Source organism: Acanthopagrus latus, chromosome 7 (assembly GCF_904848185.1).
Source record: "Acanthopagrus latus isolate v.2019 chromosome 7, fAcaLat1.1, whole genome shotgun sequence".
Taxonomy (NCBI): domain Eukaryota; kingdom Metazoa; phylum Chordata; class Actinopteri; order Spariformes; family Sparidae; genus Acanthopagrus; species Acanthopagrus latus.
The window spans coordinates 20,108,552-20,124,547 of NC_051045.1; the positions used below are offsets into that span (position 1 = coordinate 20,108,552).

The following is a 15,996-nucleotide window of genomic DNA, read 5'->3' on the forward strand; positions in this document are numbered from 1 at the left end:
TGGTGACAACTCCCTTCATGCCCTTTCTGCTCCAACTGCTTTATCTGCTCGTTCCAGAGAAACTGGTGTCTCTGATCACTTGATGCTGCAGGCAGACACCAAAATGAAAGTACTCACTGATTGTTGGCTTGTATATGTTTTATACAAGAAGGAGCAGCACGTGTGTCGGGCTTATTTTTACCCTTTTAAAGAAGGATGCTCAGAGACTGGAGAGGCGCCTGCTCTGTAGCTTTCAAAGTAAAAGCATGTTTAGTCTCAGGAGTGGAAAACTTACAAATGTCCCACTGAATCCATTCAAAAATGTGGTTTGCTTATTGTTACTTTACTTCACTGTGCAGAATGATGTATGAACAGAGTTGAATGCTAAAAGTGTTTTAACATTCCTCTGCTAAAGAGGGAAAGCCTCCCTGTGCTCACTTTAAATCAAGTACATGCAAGTATGATTTCTTGCATTTGCACAACAGTGATACTGAAATCTGAAATCTCCAGCACATAAACACCTTTTCAGCTATGTGGGGGGCATCTTTTGTCTAGCAGTTTAACACAGGAAATTAAAAATATTTGCATATCTAGAGATTCTGGATTTTTCAACTAGTGCCCAACTGATACTGGTTTTCACTAATACTATTGGGCAATCTCAGCCTATCACACATATACTGGCATCTGCATACATGTTGTCCAACATGCTCCAATATGAAAACTTAAGTTTTTTTACAGGACGTAATGCAGAAAAAGATGCTTTGGGTAATTTAGAGGTATTAAATTCCCAGTCAAGCTTACTGTTTCAGAGCACTGATGTTATTTTAGACAAAGTTTATTGTAAGACTGTAAAATATCCTGCATCTCTTACAAGCACTACAGACATCTTATGTTTGATGATGGCATTTGAGTGATCATTGCAGAAAACGTGTGTTTAGAAGCAGATATCTATGTTCATGAAAAATACATTTTAATATTCATTAACTTAATCATTATTTCCAGCTTATAAACTATGATCTATTACTTTGTTTGAGAGGAGTTCTTGGCTAACATTAGAACATCATGTTCATGTCTTCAACAGGGGTGAGTTAACACATGACAACCTGAGAGCTGTATTCTGTTTTCATTAGTTAGCACGCAGTAGTTCACATGTCACATACGGTGCAACTGTATTGTTTTACAAATATGTTATTTCAGCTAATGCAATATGTTTTTCTTTTCTCCCATCAAAGAGTTCAGTGGGAAGGTGAATACCACCTGACATGACTGTGACACCTCCAGAGTTCACTAAGGACACAAGTTGTTTCTCTTATCCTTTGTTTAATGTGTTTTGGAAGTAAAAAAAAAAAGGAAAAAAGAAAAAAAAAAGGTGTTTTATCTGCCTAGTTAGCTGGCTGTTTCTCACGTTTCAATGCTAAGCTTGGTTAATTGCCTGCGAGCTCCAGCTTTGTTACTTTACTAAACCCACAGATGTGGTCTCATCTCATCTTACCCTTGCAAAGAATAAGAACGAACATATTTCCCAAACTGCTGAACAATTTTTTACATACAGGCCTATTATGTAGATACATGTAGAGAGAAATGTAGGCTAATGTTAGCACTGTCTTACTAGCATTAGCATTAGCTACATCAGTTACAGTAGCCAGTATGCAAATGTCATAATCATCACCTGAGCACCAAAGATATACGATCAAGACAAAATAAACTTTTTTTTGTTTTGTTTTTTTTAGCAGTGCGGAAGTTAAATTATTCTGAAGTCTAGACAAACCAGTCGTCTGTCACACACACACACACACACACACACACACACACACACACACACACACACACACACACACAGAGTCACGGACAGTCTCCGCCTTATTTTGAAGCTCTGTTTGCATCAATGATTCTCTCTCTCTCTCTCTCTCTCTCTCTCTCTTCAAGTCCACCTTCCTTCGTTAAAACCTGACCTGAGATCAGCTGCAGCAGTGATCTTCCTGCAGCTCCGTCAGCTCTGTGCTGAGACTCCTCAGTGTCCCGAGCCGAGCGCACCGTCTGCACGCTGACACCATCCTCTGTACACAGGTGAGCAAACTGCACTGAGTTCACACTGATAACCACGATTATCTGGGCCTGTGTACTCCCGAGTTAAAGAGATTGTTTTCACGTTGTTTACGTAGTGGGATAAAAACACGTGTAGATTATCACTTTGCTCTTCTTCAGTATTGTGTTGTTCCTGGGAATCTTTATTGTTGGCGCTGCAGTGGTAAAATGTGAATATGTGGTGTGCTCTTAAAAAGACATCTGAGACACTTGAGTTTATATTGACGTCAGGTTAATGATCTCCCTGTGATCTAACTATTAGTTTATGCAGAGTTCACGCTGGAACTGTTTTTATAGGAATCTCGTCACGTTTTGTCCGTCTTTGAATCTGTGCTGTGAAACTTTTTTTCACTGATGCTCAGATCACTAACTTGTAGTTGTTCCCTCTGCCATGATGTACTGGAGAGAAAGGCTCCGCAGTAACTGATCTGTGGGTTTATATTTAATTTGTGGAGATATTTTTGGAGCAAACCTTTGGACAGAGAACAGCTGCTTGAGGGTTGTCGCCTCTGGAAGATTACTGTGATTCAGAAAATTAATTATCAACATGTATAACTGTTAGGTGCGTTATCATTATACATACGTGCAGAGAGACATATTGTCCTCTGTATTGCTCTCTGTGCCTTTATTCATGAGCAGTTTTTTGCTGTGAGGTATTAAATTTCACATTTCTATTTACATTGTTAATTGAATTTCCTGTAGATTTATTTCATACGTGTTTCCTATGTAGTTCCCAGAGATAAGTATTTTGAAAAACTGCTCTAACCACAGGTGCAACTTTGTAAAATGGACAGTTTATAAATAATATATAGTTTTGCACAGCAGACAACAAGGCTTTAATTCATGCAGTATTTCTGTGGGAACAGAAAGCAGTCTGCAGTAATATAAGTACATGTACACTCATTTGCAACAGGGAGAATAACTTGTTGAAAGCACAGCTCAAGGTGTGAAGTGTTTAGTCAGTCAGTGTTTGATCGTGATTCTTCCCCAGGAGTTAAAACTCAACATACACACTTATTTACTGTTAAATTTTGACATAAGGTTCTCCAGATAGTTATTAATCTCCAAATATTATGAGTGAAAGACAGCCAACTCTGGGACGTAATGTCTTAATAAAATCAGGACATTGTGTAGCGTAGCTGGTTTGATTTAATGAAGATCTGCGCATGACGACTTTATGAAACTGCAGGAACCACAGTTTGACAGACAAAATTGTCGGAACACAAAACTCGAACACACTGTCCTCGTCACTTTTAATTACAAAGAAATTACACAGATCTTCATCAGGTTGTAATCTGAGTACTGTTTTGTTCTCCCAAATAGTGTGCAGGAGGTTTTTTGTTCAGATTCTGTCGACACGTAGTCTCTGATCGGTCAGTCCACAGGTGTGAGGTGTGATGAGAAATTAGATCAGTCATCTTTGTGTCTATAAGAAGTACACCATGATTGATTCTGGGTTTTGGGGCTGATGCCAATCAATATATATATGTACATATACTAACAGAGGCAGCATACTTGACAGTTTTTTAATGATAAACTTTATTGTCCAAAATGGCATCAGTGAACTGAAACAGTAAACTTCAAATTAATAATTATACGTTACCTAAATATCATTTTCAAAAGTCCCCATAAAGTGAATCATTAAAGTTTAGGTAGGAGGTTAGAGCCATGTTTGCCTTAGATCTGGGTTAGATTAGTTTAGGCTGAGTGTCAGTGAATGTATCATGTCTTCTAAAGTGATGGAAACACAACTGTGTGTGAGACCCTGGTCAACCCGCATGTTTTGACAGATATGACAACGACACAACAATATTTACAATGTAAACGTGTTCACTGTTACACTCCCTACACAGACACACACACACACGCGCACACACACACACACACACGCACACACGCACACAGAATATGTACACAGTTCCCAATGTTGTTCCAGCATCTTGCTCCTTAAAACTAGAACTACCAGCTCTTCTCGTTCCTACTGAGGTCAGCAGTGGAATAGGAAACACACACTCACGAACACACACACACAACGGAAGCTTCCTCTGAGTGCGGGCTCATGTGGGATAAATGTTACCTCTGACATGAGAAGAGGTTGACCGGATCCCCTGAACGCCTCCTCTCTTCTCACAGGTTCGGTCAGACACTGATGCTGGATCTCCAGTGGGAGTGGAATGGTTAATGGCCATGGCGCACTGTAATGTGAGTTACTTACGTCTTTTAATCTTTGTACACAGACGACCACTGTGCTTGGCCTGGTGCCTTTTATTTATTTAATGTTGGGCTGTCTAAACATGTGAGGGAGGATCTGCCAGCAGCAAAGTCTCAAAATCCAATTTTCAAGAAAAGTTTAATTGTTCATTGAATGTCTGCGGCGGCCTATCACCAGCAAGTCGTCAGGGAAGTGAGTTTGTCAGTGCTGTCGTTCACCCAACAAGACTTGCGATGACAGGCCATGTGTGTAACATTACACGAGGTCATGTCAGGAACGGCAGCCACACTGTGATCGAGTGGGTCATGGAACATTAATTATATCCAACAGATGACGAAGTTCTGTAATTACACAGTGATCATGCAGCAGTGTGACACAGACACAGATCCTCATGATTTTAATCTTGTTTATCGAGACCATCTAGTCTCCAAATAAAAATGATTAATGCATTTGTGCTCATGCTCGAGTGCTCATGTTTTATATAAAATTGTTGTTTGATCCACAATGATGCTGATGATGAATGGTGCAAGTGAATGAATGTTTTTAAAAACAAGTTCTCCATGGTTTATATATTTATTTAGATAAGTGAATGCAAAGTGTAGTTTTATTTCTTTTGCTAATTTGTGTTTTTGTTTGTTTTTTTTTTTTGTCCTCCAGCAGCGGTCACCATCCTCTTCTCATGATGATGTCAACCTGGGACCTTCAGCAAATCCACAGTCAGTGACACTTAGATCTTTTTATGTCATACAAAGAGGAATTTATTTTGATGCACAACCTAATGTATTGTCAGTGTTCTGGGTCAGGTATTGTGAGACAATCTTGTGCTGTAAATTAGTAAAAAATCGTTATTGATTTATATAGCCTACAGTTGTTTGTGTTTTATGCATCAAAATACAGATTCCTTAAAGGATAAGTTCACCCAAAAATGAAAATTCAGTCATTATCTACGCACCCTCATTCTGAAGGGAAGTCACGTGAAGTTATGTGGTCCACAAAACAATTCTGGAGCTTCACAGCAGAACAGTGTTGTAGCATTCTCCTGAAAAAAAAAGAAAACAAAGTAAAATGGCTCGGGTCAATTTTGACATATTTCTGGTAGCTTGCAAAGTAAAGTAAAGTGAAGTCAGAGGTTATTTTTGTCTGTCCAGTACAACACAATGCATTTATTAGATCACTCTCTTTTCTTGCTTCAGTGCCAGACCCACTGACTTTGACTTCTTGGCTGTGATTGGCAAAGGGACCTTTGGAAAGGTAACACTGAACAATTACTTATTTATCTATTGATCTCTTTATGGTTGCATACATCTTGTATTTTTCTTTCAGCTGTTTCCTTATTGTAACTCAGTCAGGTGAGATAAGCACCGGACAGGGACTCCTCAGTGAAAGTGGTTTTAGTCTAGATTTACATGGGGTGACGTGATGTGATGAATAACCCTGATATACCCTGAATTAATGGTAGGTCACACAGATTAAGAGTTACTCTCCCCGCTGATGTAATGAGAGCAGCAATTTCAATGTTCTGACCTTGTTCCTGACAGAGGAGAGAGAGAGAGAGAGAGAGAGAGAGAGAGAGAGAGAGAGAGAGAGAGAGAGATAGCGAGCTGTTGCTGACATTGCAGACAGGGTCACAGAGAGTCTACCTGCTGACTGCTGTCTGATCAAAATGTGCTGCCTGCTTCATGAATCATTAACTTTCCATTCCACGGAGGCCTCTTAAGGTTACCTCCACATCATAACAGCAAAATGCTGTAAATGAAGCAGCAGCAGAGGAGTGTGTCACAGAAGGATGACTATGAAGCCTTAATGATTACTTCCCTTTGTCGTCAAGGTTTTGTCTGTCCGTGTAAAAATCATGTTAACGATGTTTCTACTGGCCACGGGGTGAAGTCAGGGCTTCTTTTTTTCTTTGTATCAACACTCTTCTCAGATATCCCAGTATCATCTGTTTCCACAGCTCACATATCTGTGTTGTTGTGTGCGCTGTTCTCAGAGGCCCGTGATGCAATGTCCCGGGATAGTGGCGCACACTGTGTTTACCAAACAAGCCACTAACAAACAAACCTTCATGCAGGTCCTGCTCGCCAAGCTAAAGGCCGACAACAAATTCTACGCCGTCAAAGTGCTGCAGAAGAAAGTCATCCTGAAGAAAAAAGAGGTGGGCTCCGCTGTAAAGAACATTTTGTCCGTTTTTCGTTTCCTCTCTGGCCTCGTGATTTTTGTCTATAAACTCCATTAAATGATAGAGGAGAGTTTTTAATTTACGAAAATGAGGCCCTCAACATGATCACAAGTGATTAAGCAGGCATCACTTACAGAGATCAGAAAATGAAAACAGATAAATAAATGTGGATCTGCAGAGTGCTCTGCCGTCCCAGGCTGAAGCAGATGAAGGTGGAAGATGCCTTGGAGCTAACCAAGAGCAAAGTGTGTGCGAGTATCTTTGAGTGTTATTAGTAAACAGTGTTTTTGACCCAGCAACATGATCTGAATCTTATCTAATCTACAGCTTGTTCTGTGCAAAGGACAGATTTTACAACACCCAGAAAACAAACTGAGCAACCTCTCGGAGACGATATCTGATCAAACACACTCGTTTCATTTGGAGTGTTTGCTTCTGCTTAAGTGGAAGTGGTGTTTATAAAAGGAGACGGTTGGTGTGTTACCTTCTTCTCTTTAAGTGTTTTTGTAACTTTCTGGAGCTTCTGCGGGACTTCTAAGTCCGAGACCTCTGATGAATATGGTGGCCTTAGCCTCGTTAAACGAGACATTATGTCCTTTTAATGTTTCCTGACTGAGTCATTGTGGGTGGGTCAGACTCTCGTGTCCTTTAGTTTCGCAAAAAACACATTAGTTTCTCGCTCACTGGCAAATGATTTCCCTCAGACCTAACAGCATCCAACATTATTTAGACTACTGTTGCACACTACACCTCTCAATTAGCACCCAGACAAATATTTTCTCTTCAGATGTTGTGAAACTTTTGTGGCACATCTCACCTTTTAAATCGAGGAAATAATTTAAAACAAACATTACTGAACAAATAAAAATAACTATTGAATAATACATTAAAAAAAATGATGCAGTGTGTCCACAAATCCACAGTTTAATTGCCATATGTGATCTTAATATTATTATTTTACTTATATATTGGAAGATAAAGCAAGAAAAGGCAACATGATCTAAAGAGAACTGAAGTGTGCTCACTCACACTGAAGGTGATGTTGATTTAAATAAAGGCTTTTTTTTTGCAGAGTATGCAAAGATTTATCAACTGAAAAAACAGCATGTACTGTATATTCGTACTACATGTGCTGAAATAGCCTGCATCAGATTGAACTGTGTCCCACAAACCATATCAAATACCGTATCGTACCGTGTGTTCAGTAAATGTGTGTTTGCCGGGTGTGTTTGTGGGATTTAATCTAGTCATCACCGTCTCACTCTGAGGTCTTTTCACTGATCACGTTAGAATTTTGCAGTTCTCCGTCACACAAGAGAAAATACGGAGAGAAGCAGACGTAGTTTTCTCATAATGCCGCTTTGTCTCCTCTTTTTCCGCTCACACTCTCCTCCCTCGTGACTCGTCTCGTCTCCCCTCATTTCCCTTGTGACTCTTTTCTTTGACTCTTCTCCGTACCGCTGCCTGCTCATCCTCCACCTTCTTCCTCAGCTTCTTTCTGTCTCCACCGTGCATCTCCAGTCTCCTCTTCAACGCAGGCACCGCTCATTTGTTCCTCTGATTTAATACGATTATATGTATATTTTTGTCTAGGAGCATGTCTTCACACACACAGCAACTTTACTAAAGATAAAACAAGGATTTTGCCGTTCTCTTGAAGCGTGATACACTATACGGCAGAAAGGATCGGGAAAAGTGAGCTGATGTAAAGCTATGAACCATATGATAAATACAGAACACAAAGAATCAAAAGAAGCCTTTGAACTTCAGGTTGTCATGTAAAATCCAGGAAATCATCCACGGAAAACATTCAAATTTCCTGCACACTTCCTGTCTTTTATTGTTCAGTGTTTTTTTTTAGTTTTTTTTTTAGATCATCTTGCTCTTGGGGCCGACAATTTTTATGTTTCCTGTGACATTGGGACATAACAAGTTCTTATTTTCATGGGATAATTAAATGTGTCATTTAAGGTTTTTAGCAAAAAACAATGCATTTGTGTATGAGAAGCAAACAAACAGACCGCGCTTTCCCCCAAATGAACTAAGTTTTCTCTTTTCCCTCCTTAGCAAAAGAACATCATGGCAGAGAGAAACGTGCTGCTGAAGAGTCTGAAGCATCCATTTCTAGTTCGGCTCCATTACTCCTTCCAGACGCCAGAGAAGCTCTACTTTGTCCTGGACTATGTGAATGGGGGAGAGGTGTGTGTTTTAAACGGAGCAGATAAATGAAGAAAGCTGCTTTTAGGTGGAAATTCTTCCAGGCCTTTCTGAAATGAGCTGAGTCTTAGTATAGATAGAAATAGGCCACGACGGATTGGCCCTATGTCCTCACATTTATTGGCTGTGTTAACCATGTTTGTTTTCAGATAGTAGATGTTCCCTATAATACAGGGCATCATCTACCACTATATTAAGACTGTGTAGACTTTTACAATGTGTCACATGCTTTAACTGCACATAGATATTAGTAACATGCTCGAAGTCAGGAAGTGACAAGGTTTGAGATACATTATTAGCAGCATTACTGCTATCACCAAAAAGATGCTACTTATTACTGGTTGGCTGTTTCTTCCTGGTTCAAGTTTTTTATGCTGAGCTATGGTGACCAGCTGCTAGCTGCACAGACACGACAGTGGTATCATGTAAAAATACTGCGCCTGACATCTTTAATTATTTCCTAAATTAAATCCCTGGCAAACAACTTTGATGTTTGTGTTTGGCTTGATTTTATTGTGGCAGGGTTGTAGTTTTAGGGGGTTATTCGTGTCAAATCCACATTGTTGTGAACTGAAGTAAAACCTGTTTCACCATTTTACTCTTGTACATTTTGTTTCCTTGATGTTCAACTCGGACACATCAGGCTGCACTGTAACGATGTCTTAATAAGTAATCTTTTAATTACGCGTGTCAGATAAAATCAGACTTAGATCACCAGCATGCAGCCAACAATTGATTTCTTTCAACCTTTGCTGTGTTTTTGTTCTGCTTTGTGTTTTCACCCAGACCCTGGTTGAAAGTATTTTTAACCTTTTAAGCCCCAAGCCAAATTTCTAGGGTTAGGGTTAGGGTTAGGGTTAAAAACCCCAAGGTCCCCCAGTTGGTAAAATGTTGTAAAATGATCTCTCCTGGATTTCATCCCACAGTCTGTCAGTTTGCATGCTTCTTCATCCCTCAATTCTCTTTCCCCCTCTAACAACCAATTTTAAAATTTCTCCCTCCATTCTCTCCATGCTCCCTCCTACCATCCGTCCACTCACCTTTCCCTCTCCTCCTGTCTTTCTGTAGTTGTTCTTCCACCTGCAAAGAGAGAGGTGTTTCTCAGAGCCCAGAGCCAGGTTCTACACAGCCGAGGTAGCGAGCGCTATCGGCTATCTCCACTCTCTCAACATCGTTTACAGAGATCTGAAGCCAGAGAATATCCTCTTAGACAGTCAGGTGAGTCCAAGTCTACACATTTGTTTCTGTAAACATAAACTCCTCCACATGTTCAGGTCTTTATTGTATTGTATTGTATTGAATTACTTGTGTGAACATGTGAGTGAGTTCTTGCTTGTGTTCTGTGTGTGCAGGGCCATGTGGTGCTGACAGATTTTGGGCTGTGCAAAGAAGGAGTAGAACCAGAGGGAACCACGTCGACTTTCTGTGGGACTCCAGAGGTGAGTGGGAAGTAAACAGGAAAAGGACACTGGATGGTTTTATTTGCAGTAAAACATATGTTGTATCACACATGATTTGCTTTTAGATTGTACAGGTTGTTTTTTTAACTCTAAAATGAAATGTGATGACTCGACAGTAACAATTTCTTTTAGTAGGAATTGTTGACTTGCAGTTTAGTTTAAAAACTCCAGCTGTAGAAAGATGATTTGCCCATGAGGTTTAGCTTTATTTCATCCTTTCTCGACTTTTCCATCTCCTTCTACATGTTTTTCTGTCTGTATCTGCTTGCAGTACTTGGCACCAGAGGTTCTTCGTAAGGAGCCGTATGACAGGACAGTGGACTGGTGGTGTCTGGGAGCAGTGCTCTATGAAATGATCTACAGCTTGGTATGTCTGTTTGTGTCTGGCTTATTTGTACATTATTGTCTAGGAAACTTCTTCATAAGAGACTATAAAACAGTCAATCTTTGATGCCAAGTTGACAAAAACACTGAGGGTGGTGCTCAAGGAAATCTCCTGGAGTGTCCAGAATAGAAAAGGTTCAGCCTCTAGAGATTAAGAATGTGCTCAGGAAATTTTACAGCAATCAGCCAGTAAGATTTCAATATTTCTTGCCAGATGGCAGTGCCAGAGACAAGTATAGAGAATCATTGTTAAGATTCATCCTCCTCATGAATATTTGCAACAATCTGTGACAAATGTTTGGCACTCAGTATCTGTGCAATTTGGTTTAGAAAGGATTTCAACAACGGTTGCCATGAAATTTTGTACATCATTCATGGTCCCCAGAGGAGAAATCCTTTGATGCCACCAACAGGTTAATATTTGTGGTTTCAAGTGAATACTGTATCTTGCCAACTACTTGATGGATTGCCATGAAATTTTGTGCAGACGTTCACATTCCCCTTGGGATGACCTGTCATCACAACCTTTCTCTAACCATTAGGTGAACAAAAACCTGCAATATATCATCACACTCCCGTCAGCTTGGTGTTTTATTGTTGATTAGTATATGTTATTATATGTATATTTTAGATATATATTTTAAATTGGATGGTATCATTTTATACTCTTGTTAGAGCTGATCCCTCTGCTTCAGCCTCCTTTCTACAGCCGTGACGTTGGTGAAATGTATGATGGGATCCTCCACAAACCGCTGCCGCTGCCTCCAGGGAAGTCTGAAGCCCTCACTGATCTGCTGGTGGGTCTTCTACAGAAGGACCAGCACAGACGCCTCGGGGCCATTGCCGACTTTGTGAGTGTGTCATATTTAAAAAACGGTTTCAGATGGTTTACCCAGTCAAGAAATAAGCCTTGTCTTAGACCAAGGATGTTTTTCAATGGACTCCTCCAATGAATTTAGCTTAGTCTCGCCTGCTGGTTTGGGTCTTTTCTGACGGCAGAGCTGCACCCAGTGCCTCCGAGAAGATTTCAAAGATAATTGTTCAAATATTTATTGAAGTTTCAGTTTGTCCTCATGAATGTGTTTGAATTCTTAATCCTTGATACGGTATAGCACACATGTATAACTTTACTTTCTTTCATTTATAGTTAGAAATAAAGAACCACACCTTTTTCTCTCCAATCAACTGGGATGACCTCTACCACAAGAGAATCACTCCTCCTTACAACCCCAATGTGGTGAGTTGCTTCAGACTTCCTGTAAACCTTTTGTCAGCTGTGCTTGTGACCTCTAGACATCTGTGCACACCGGTACTCTCAAATATCCCCTCTTCACTCATTTACCTTCAACACATTTTCCAGTGGCACCAGCCAACAGAATCCCCCTCTTGCATTTTCTAAATCTGTGGACTTTGCATATTTTCTTAAATCCCGTAATCCTCACTTACATAAATTGTCTCATCTGTCAGAGAGGCCCAGCTGACACTCAGCATATTGATCCAGAGTTCACCAGAGAAATGGTTCCTAGCTCGGTGAGTCGGACCCCGGAGTTCAACGCCAGCACGAGCTCCAGCAACGCCTTCAATGGATTCTCTTTTGTCGCCACAGACGACAGCTTTCTGTGAGGCGGGAGCTGACTGTTCAAATGTTTGAACAGTGGGAATGGTTTAATAGAGATCCTCGCGTACCACTGCAGAAACCCCACATGCTGTCTATCGTTTTCGACAACTGAAGGGATTTCCTGAGGGTCCAGCAGAGAGGGAGCTCGCCTGCGGTCAGGACAGTTAAGGTTAAAATATGTAAAACTTTTTTTTCTTTATGATGCGGTTCAAATCATATTTATTCCATTAATTTGCAATGGAATAAAGAGGCTGGAATTATATAAAAGATGTGTTTTATAATTCTTTTGTGGACGGACATGATCATACTGTATTCTGTCTGTTTATAAAAGAAAAAGTAAACATAATATTGTCTTCCTGTGTACATCCAAACTTAGGGCTCTAATTTCCTGACATAGTGCACAGGTGTAAGCACAAGCAAGATGTCCAGGTAGAAATGCACATTTTTTGCAGTTTGGGTGACATAGGGCATTGAGGCAAACCTGGTGTAACCAGGCACATCTGGACACAACATAAGAGCTGGATTGAATACAACAGTAGCTGGAAAAATACGGAATCAACAGATGGAGTCGTGGTGAGCTTCAGTAATGACCAATCACGTGAGCTTGATCCTTCTAAATCTTCATCTCATTTCAAAGCAGCAACAGGTGAAACAGACCTAGAGGATCATCCCCAATGTTAGTATACGTCAACCTAAATATGGCAGCTGATAATAAAACATGTTAACTCTTTGTTATCTTTGTTATTAATTGTAACAATCTTCCTCAGTCACATTGAAAAAACAGTATTTTAATGCACATCAATCAGCAGCAGACTAGCCAGTGTGAAACTTGTGATTTTAAAAGAGCGATGATTATAATTGCCTCACACAAGACGCAAAAAAATAGACTTGTGCCCGAGTAAATACAAACTGTGTTTGCTTTAAACCTTCAGGACTAGTTAAGCCTGTTGTGTTGTCGATCTCACTATTCTTGTTTTAATAGAAAACAGAATTGAAAACATTTCTTTTGTGAGCACGAACATAATGATAATCTCTGGGTTCACCAGTTCATTGAAACTGGATGACATCCAGATAAACCAAATAAAAAGCCTCACACAAACACACTAAACAGTTGTAGTAGTACAGTGTTTGCATTTTAACATCAGTCATCAACACACAATGTATGTTTTGTCACATTGATATGATATGCAGAGGGAAACAGTCCATTAGTGAGATGACTGACAGCCACTAATGGATTTTACACTGTTTTTAGGTTATACAAGGAAACCGCTGTGTTTCTGGTGGCAGATTCCTGTGCAGTATATGTCTCCCAGACTGCACTTTGAAATGTTCTTTATTACGTTTGTAAAGTTCACAAGATGGCACTGATTCTTGAGTGCAAAGAGAGCTGAAGCTTTCAGTCTGCAGAAGTGTATGAAGTGACAAACTAATGATAAAATATTGACCAATATGTTTTTTTTCTTCATAAAGTACCACATTTAAAAAAAACTCGTGAAAAAACTGCTAAAAGTAAATATTAAACATTAACAGTAATATGATATATTACACGGTGTTGATGCACCTGGTGTGAGACAGACGCTCTCAGTCCTCTCAACAGTGGTCTTGTTTGTTTATGGAAATTATACCAAAGTGTCAAAAATGAATGTGTATATGATGCACTGATGTTAAATATGCTCCATGTAGCACCTTTTGAGAGTCAACCTCACCTCAACATGGACATAATGGCTGTTTATTCTGTGTACTGTGGTTTTGTTTTCTATGTTTGAACTGAGAAACTCCTCAAAGTGTGTTCGTCTGTAGAATAGTTTAGCCTGCAGACAGCAAACACTAATATAGATTGGTTTTGTTTCATGCTAGAACAGTTAATGTTCTATTGAAAATATTCTATGCAACATCTGTAAATATACAGTAGCAGCTTGTACTGTACTAATGTGATTATATGAATGTGAACCATGAAGTGCCTTTCTGCTCTGGAAATGAAGTCTGTGCGTTTAATGGTGCTTAACGTTGGTAATGATGGGTGATACACTTGTACATTTTGTTTTTACTGTCTCGTGTATACACATACTTAACGTCTTGTTTGCACACCCAACATTAATGAAGCTCTTCTCTTCCAGTTCCTGAACAATGTACATCCTTTTTTATCTCGTTGAAAACACTGTTGGTATTGTTTAAGCATTAAATTGACATAATACTGTATCAGATGCTTTTCTATGAAGCCAAATAAGCTAGCAGGGAAATAATGTGTCCTTGGACGAGCAGCTTTAATTTCATCTTCCGAATTGTCTAAATCATTAATGGAAAATGCTGCTCTCACCCTCCTTGTTCACCATTTGCCTTCTACGACTTTGACCATGCGTGTCATGCTGTTGTTGCCTGACTGATCCTGTAAACAGAGAGGTTGATGTGAAAGACTGTAAGGTCACGCTGCCAGCAGCAGCGTCTTGGGCTGATGCCAGCTGAAGCAAAAAATCCTGTGCTGCGTACATGTGTTTGTATGTGTGTACAGAGGAAATGTGTTAATAAATCAAAGAGCTGTCAAAACACTTTTGGATGTGCCGTTAAAGATGTGTACATAACAGAAATGATGTATTTTTTCTGTAATAGACCAATTAGTGACCATCTCGTAAATGTTGTAAAATCACTGCATCTTAGTGATGAACTAGGTGAACTTTGCTGATAGATAGATAGATAGATAGATAGATAGATAGATAGATAGATAGATAGATAGATAGATAGATAGATAGATAGATAGATAGATAGATAGATATAAGGTAGATATACACATCAACATAGCAGAGAGAACTAATAACAGTAATTAAAATGGCTCAGTGCAGAAGATAAGAATAATGCATGGCATACAACATACACAGCAAAAATGTAGACATATCAGATATAAATCTATACATCTATAAAATAAGCACTACTGACAATTTGGTAAACTGTGCTTGTGTTTGTGTTACCAACATAGTTGCCAAACTGTATTCATCTGTGTATGCTGCTAACAGAACATGGGAGGGATAACTGAACCCAAAACAAACACACACTCAGCAGGTAACACTGCTGTTCATTTTGTGTACATGAGAGAAAGCAGCTTAACTCTTTGATGCTGCTTGCACAGGTTTGTGTGTTTTGTGTGTGTTAGACTGTATCATCTCATCTTCATGAATGTTAATACAGGCTAAATCTGTGTGCATGTGATGTAAACACTGCATCAGTAAATGTGTCTCCGTTTTCATTTGTGTTTCATTTGGAATCGGTGCTGGATCATTTTTAAATCATTATATTTTCCTGTTTCCTTCATTTAAAAAGCATCTGGTAAACTGAGCACTACTGAACAAGACATAGCACAATAAAGGTGACTCAGATTTATACACATCTGACGGACAACATTGTGCAATTTGGCGGAGGCAACATGCGGGCTAGAGGTGAGCAGGCAATAGTTCAAAGGTCCTTTGGCACCGAATTTGTTTCATTCCACAAACACACTGGCTCTCCACGCTTCAACTCGGCACCAGTCATGCTACTAATGCCTGTCATCACTAATAAATGTTCCACCACTCTGATTTATCTCAGCACACATCACACCCAAATTTCAAAGTCAACAGAGATGCATCTGTTTGACACATGATATTGTGACAGAGTAGCTGCCTGCCACCACCTTCTGGCGTGATGTTGCTGCTTTGTCAACTCTGTTGCGATGGCTGTCTAGACCCTTTGTCATTAAATCTTATCAGTTTTTATCACTTCTCTTTTATGTTTATCTTAAACTCACCCAACCAGCAGAGACTCATTATTTGGATTTTTACAAAGCGATCAACAAGTAAATTATTAATCCGAACATACAGAGCTGTTCACCTGA

At 39.6% G+C, this 15,996-nt stretch overlaps 1 protein-coding gene across 2 annotated transcripts; it reads left to right on the forward strand.

Moving 5' to 3' along the window:
* Positions 1 to 1,893: 1,893 nt before the first annotated feature.
* Positions 1,894 to 14,681, forward strand: sgk2a (serum/glucocorticoid regulated kinase 2a). 2 transcript variants are annotated; one of them, XM_037104883.1, is made up of 12 exons: positions 1,894 to 2,046; positions 4,198 to 4,266; positions 4,934 to 4,992; positions 5,470 to 5,527; positions 6,348 to 6,431; positions 8,523 to 8,654; positions 9,741 to 9,890; positions 10,025 to 10,111; positions 10,404 to 10,499; positions 11,212 to 11,367; positions 11,664 to 11,753; positions 11,984 to 14,681. In XM_037104883.1, the coding sequence occupies exons 2-12, from the start codon at positions 4,246 to 4,248 to the stop codon at positions 12,137 to 12,139; spliced, it is 1,089 nt and encodes a 362-aa protein (XP_036960778.1). In that variant the 5' UTR covers positions 1,894 to 2,046; positions 4,198 to 4,245; the 3' UTR covers positions 12,140 to 14,681. The 2 variants fall into 2 exon arrangements, with proteins under 2 accessions (XP_036960778.1, XP_036960780.1); XM_037104885.1 differs by having other exon boundaries at positions 4,937 to 4,992.
* Positions 14,682 to 15,996: the final 1,315 nt, after the last annotated feature.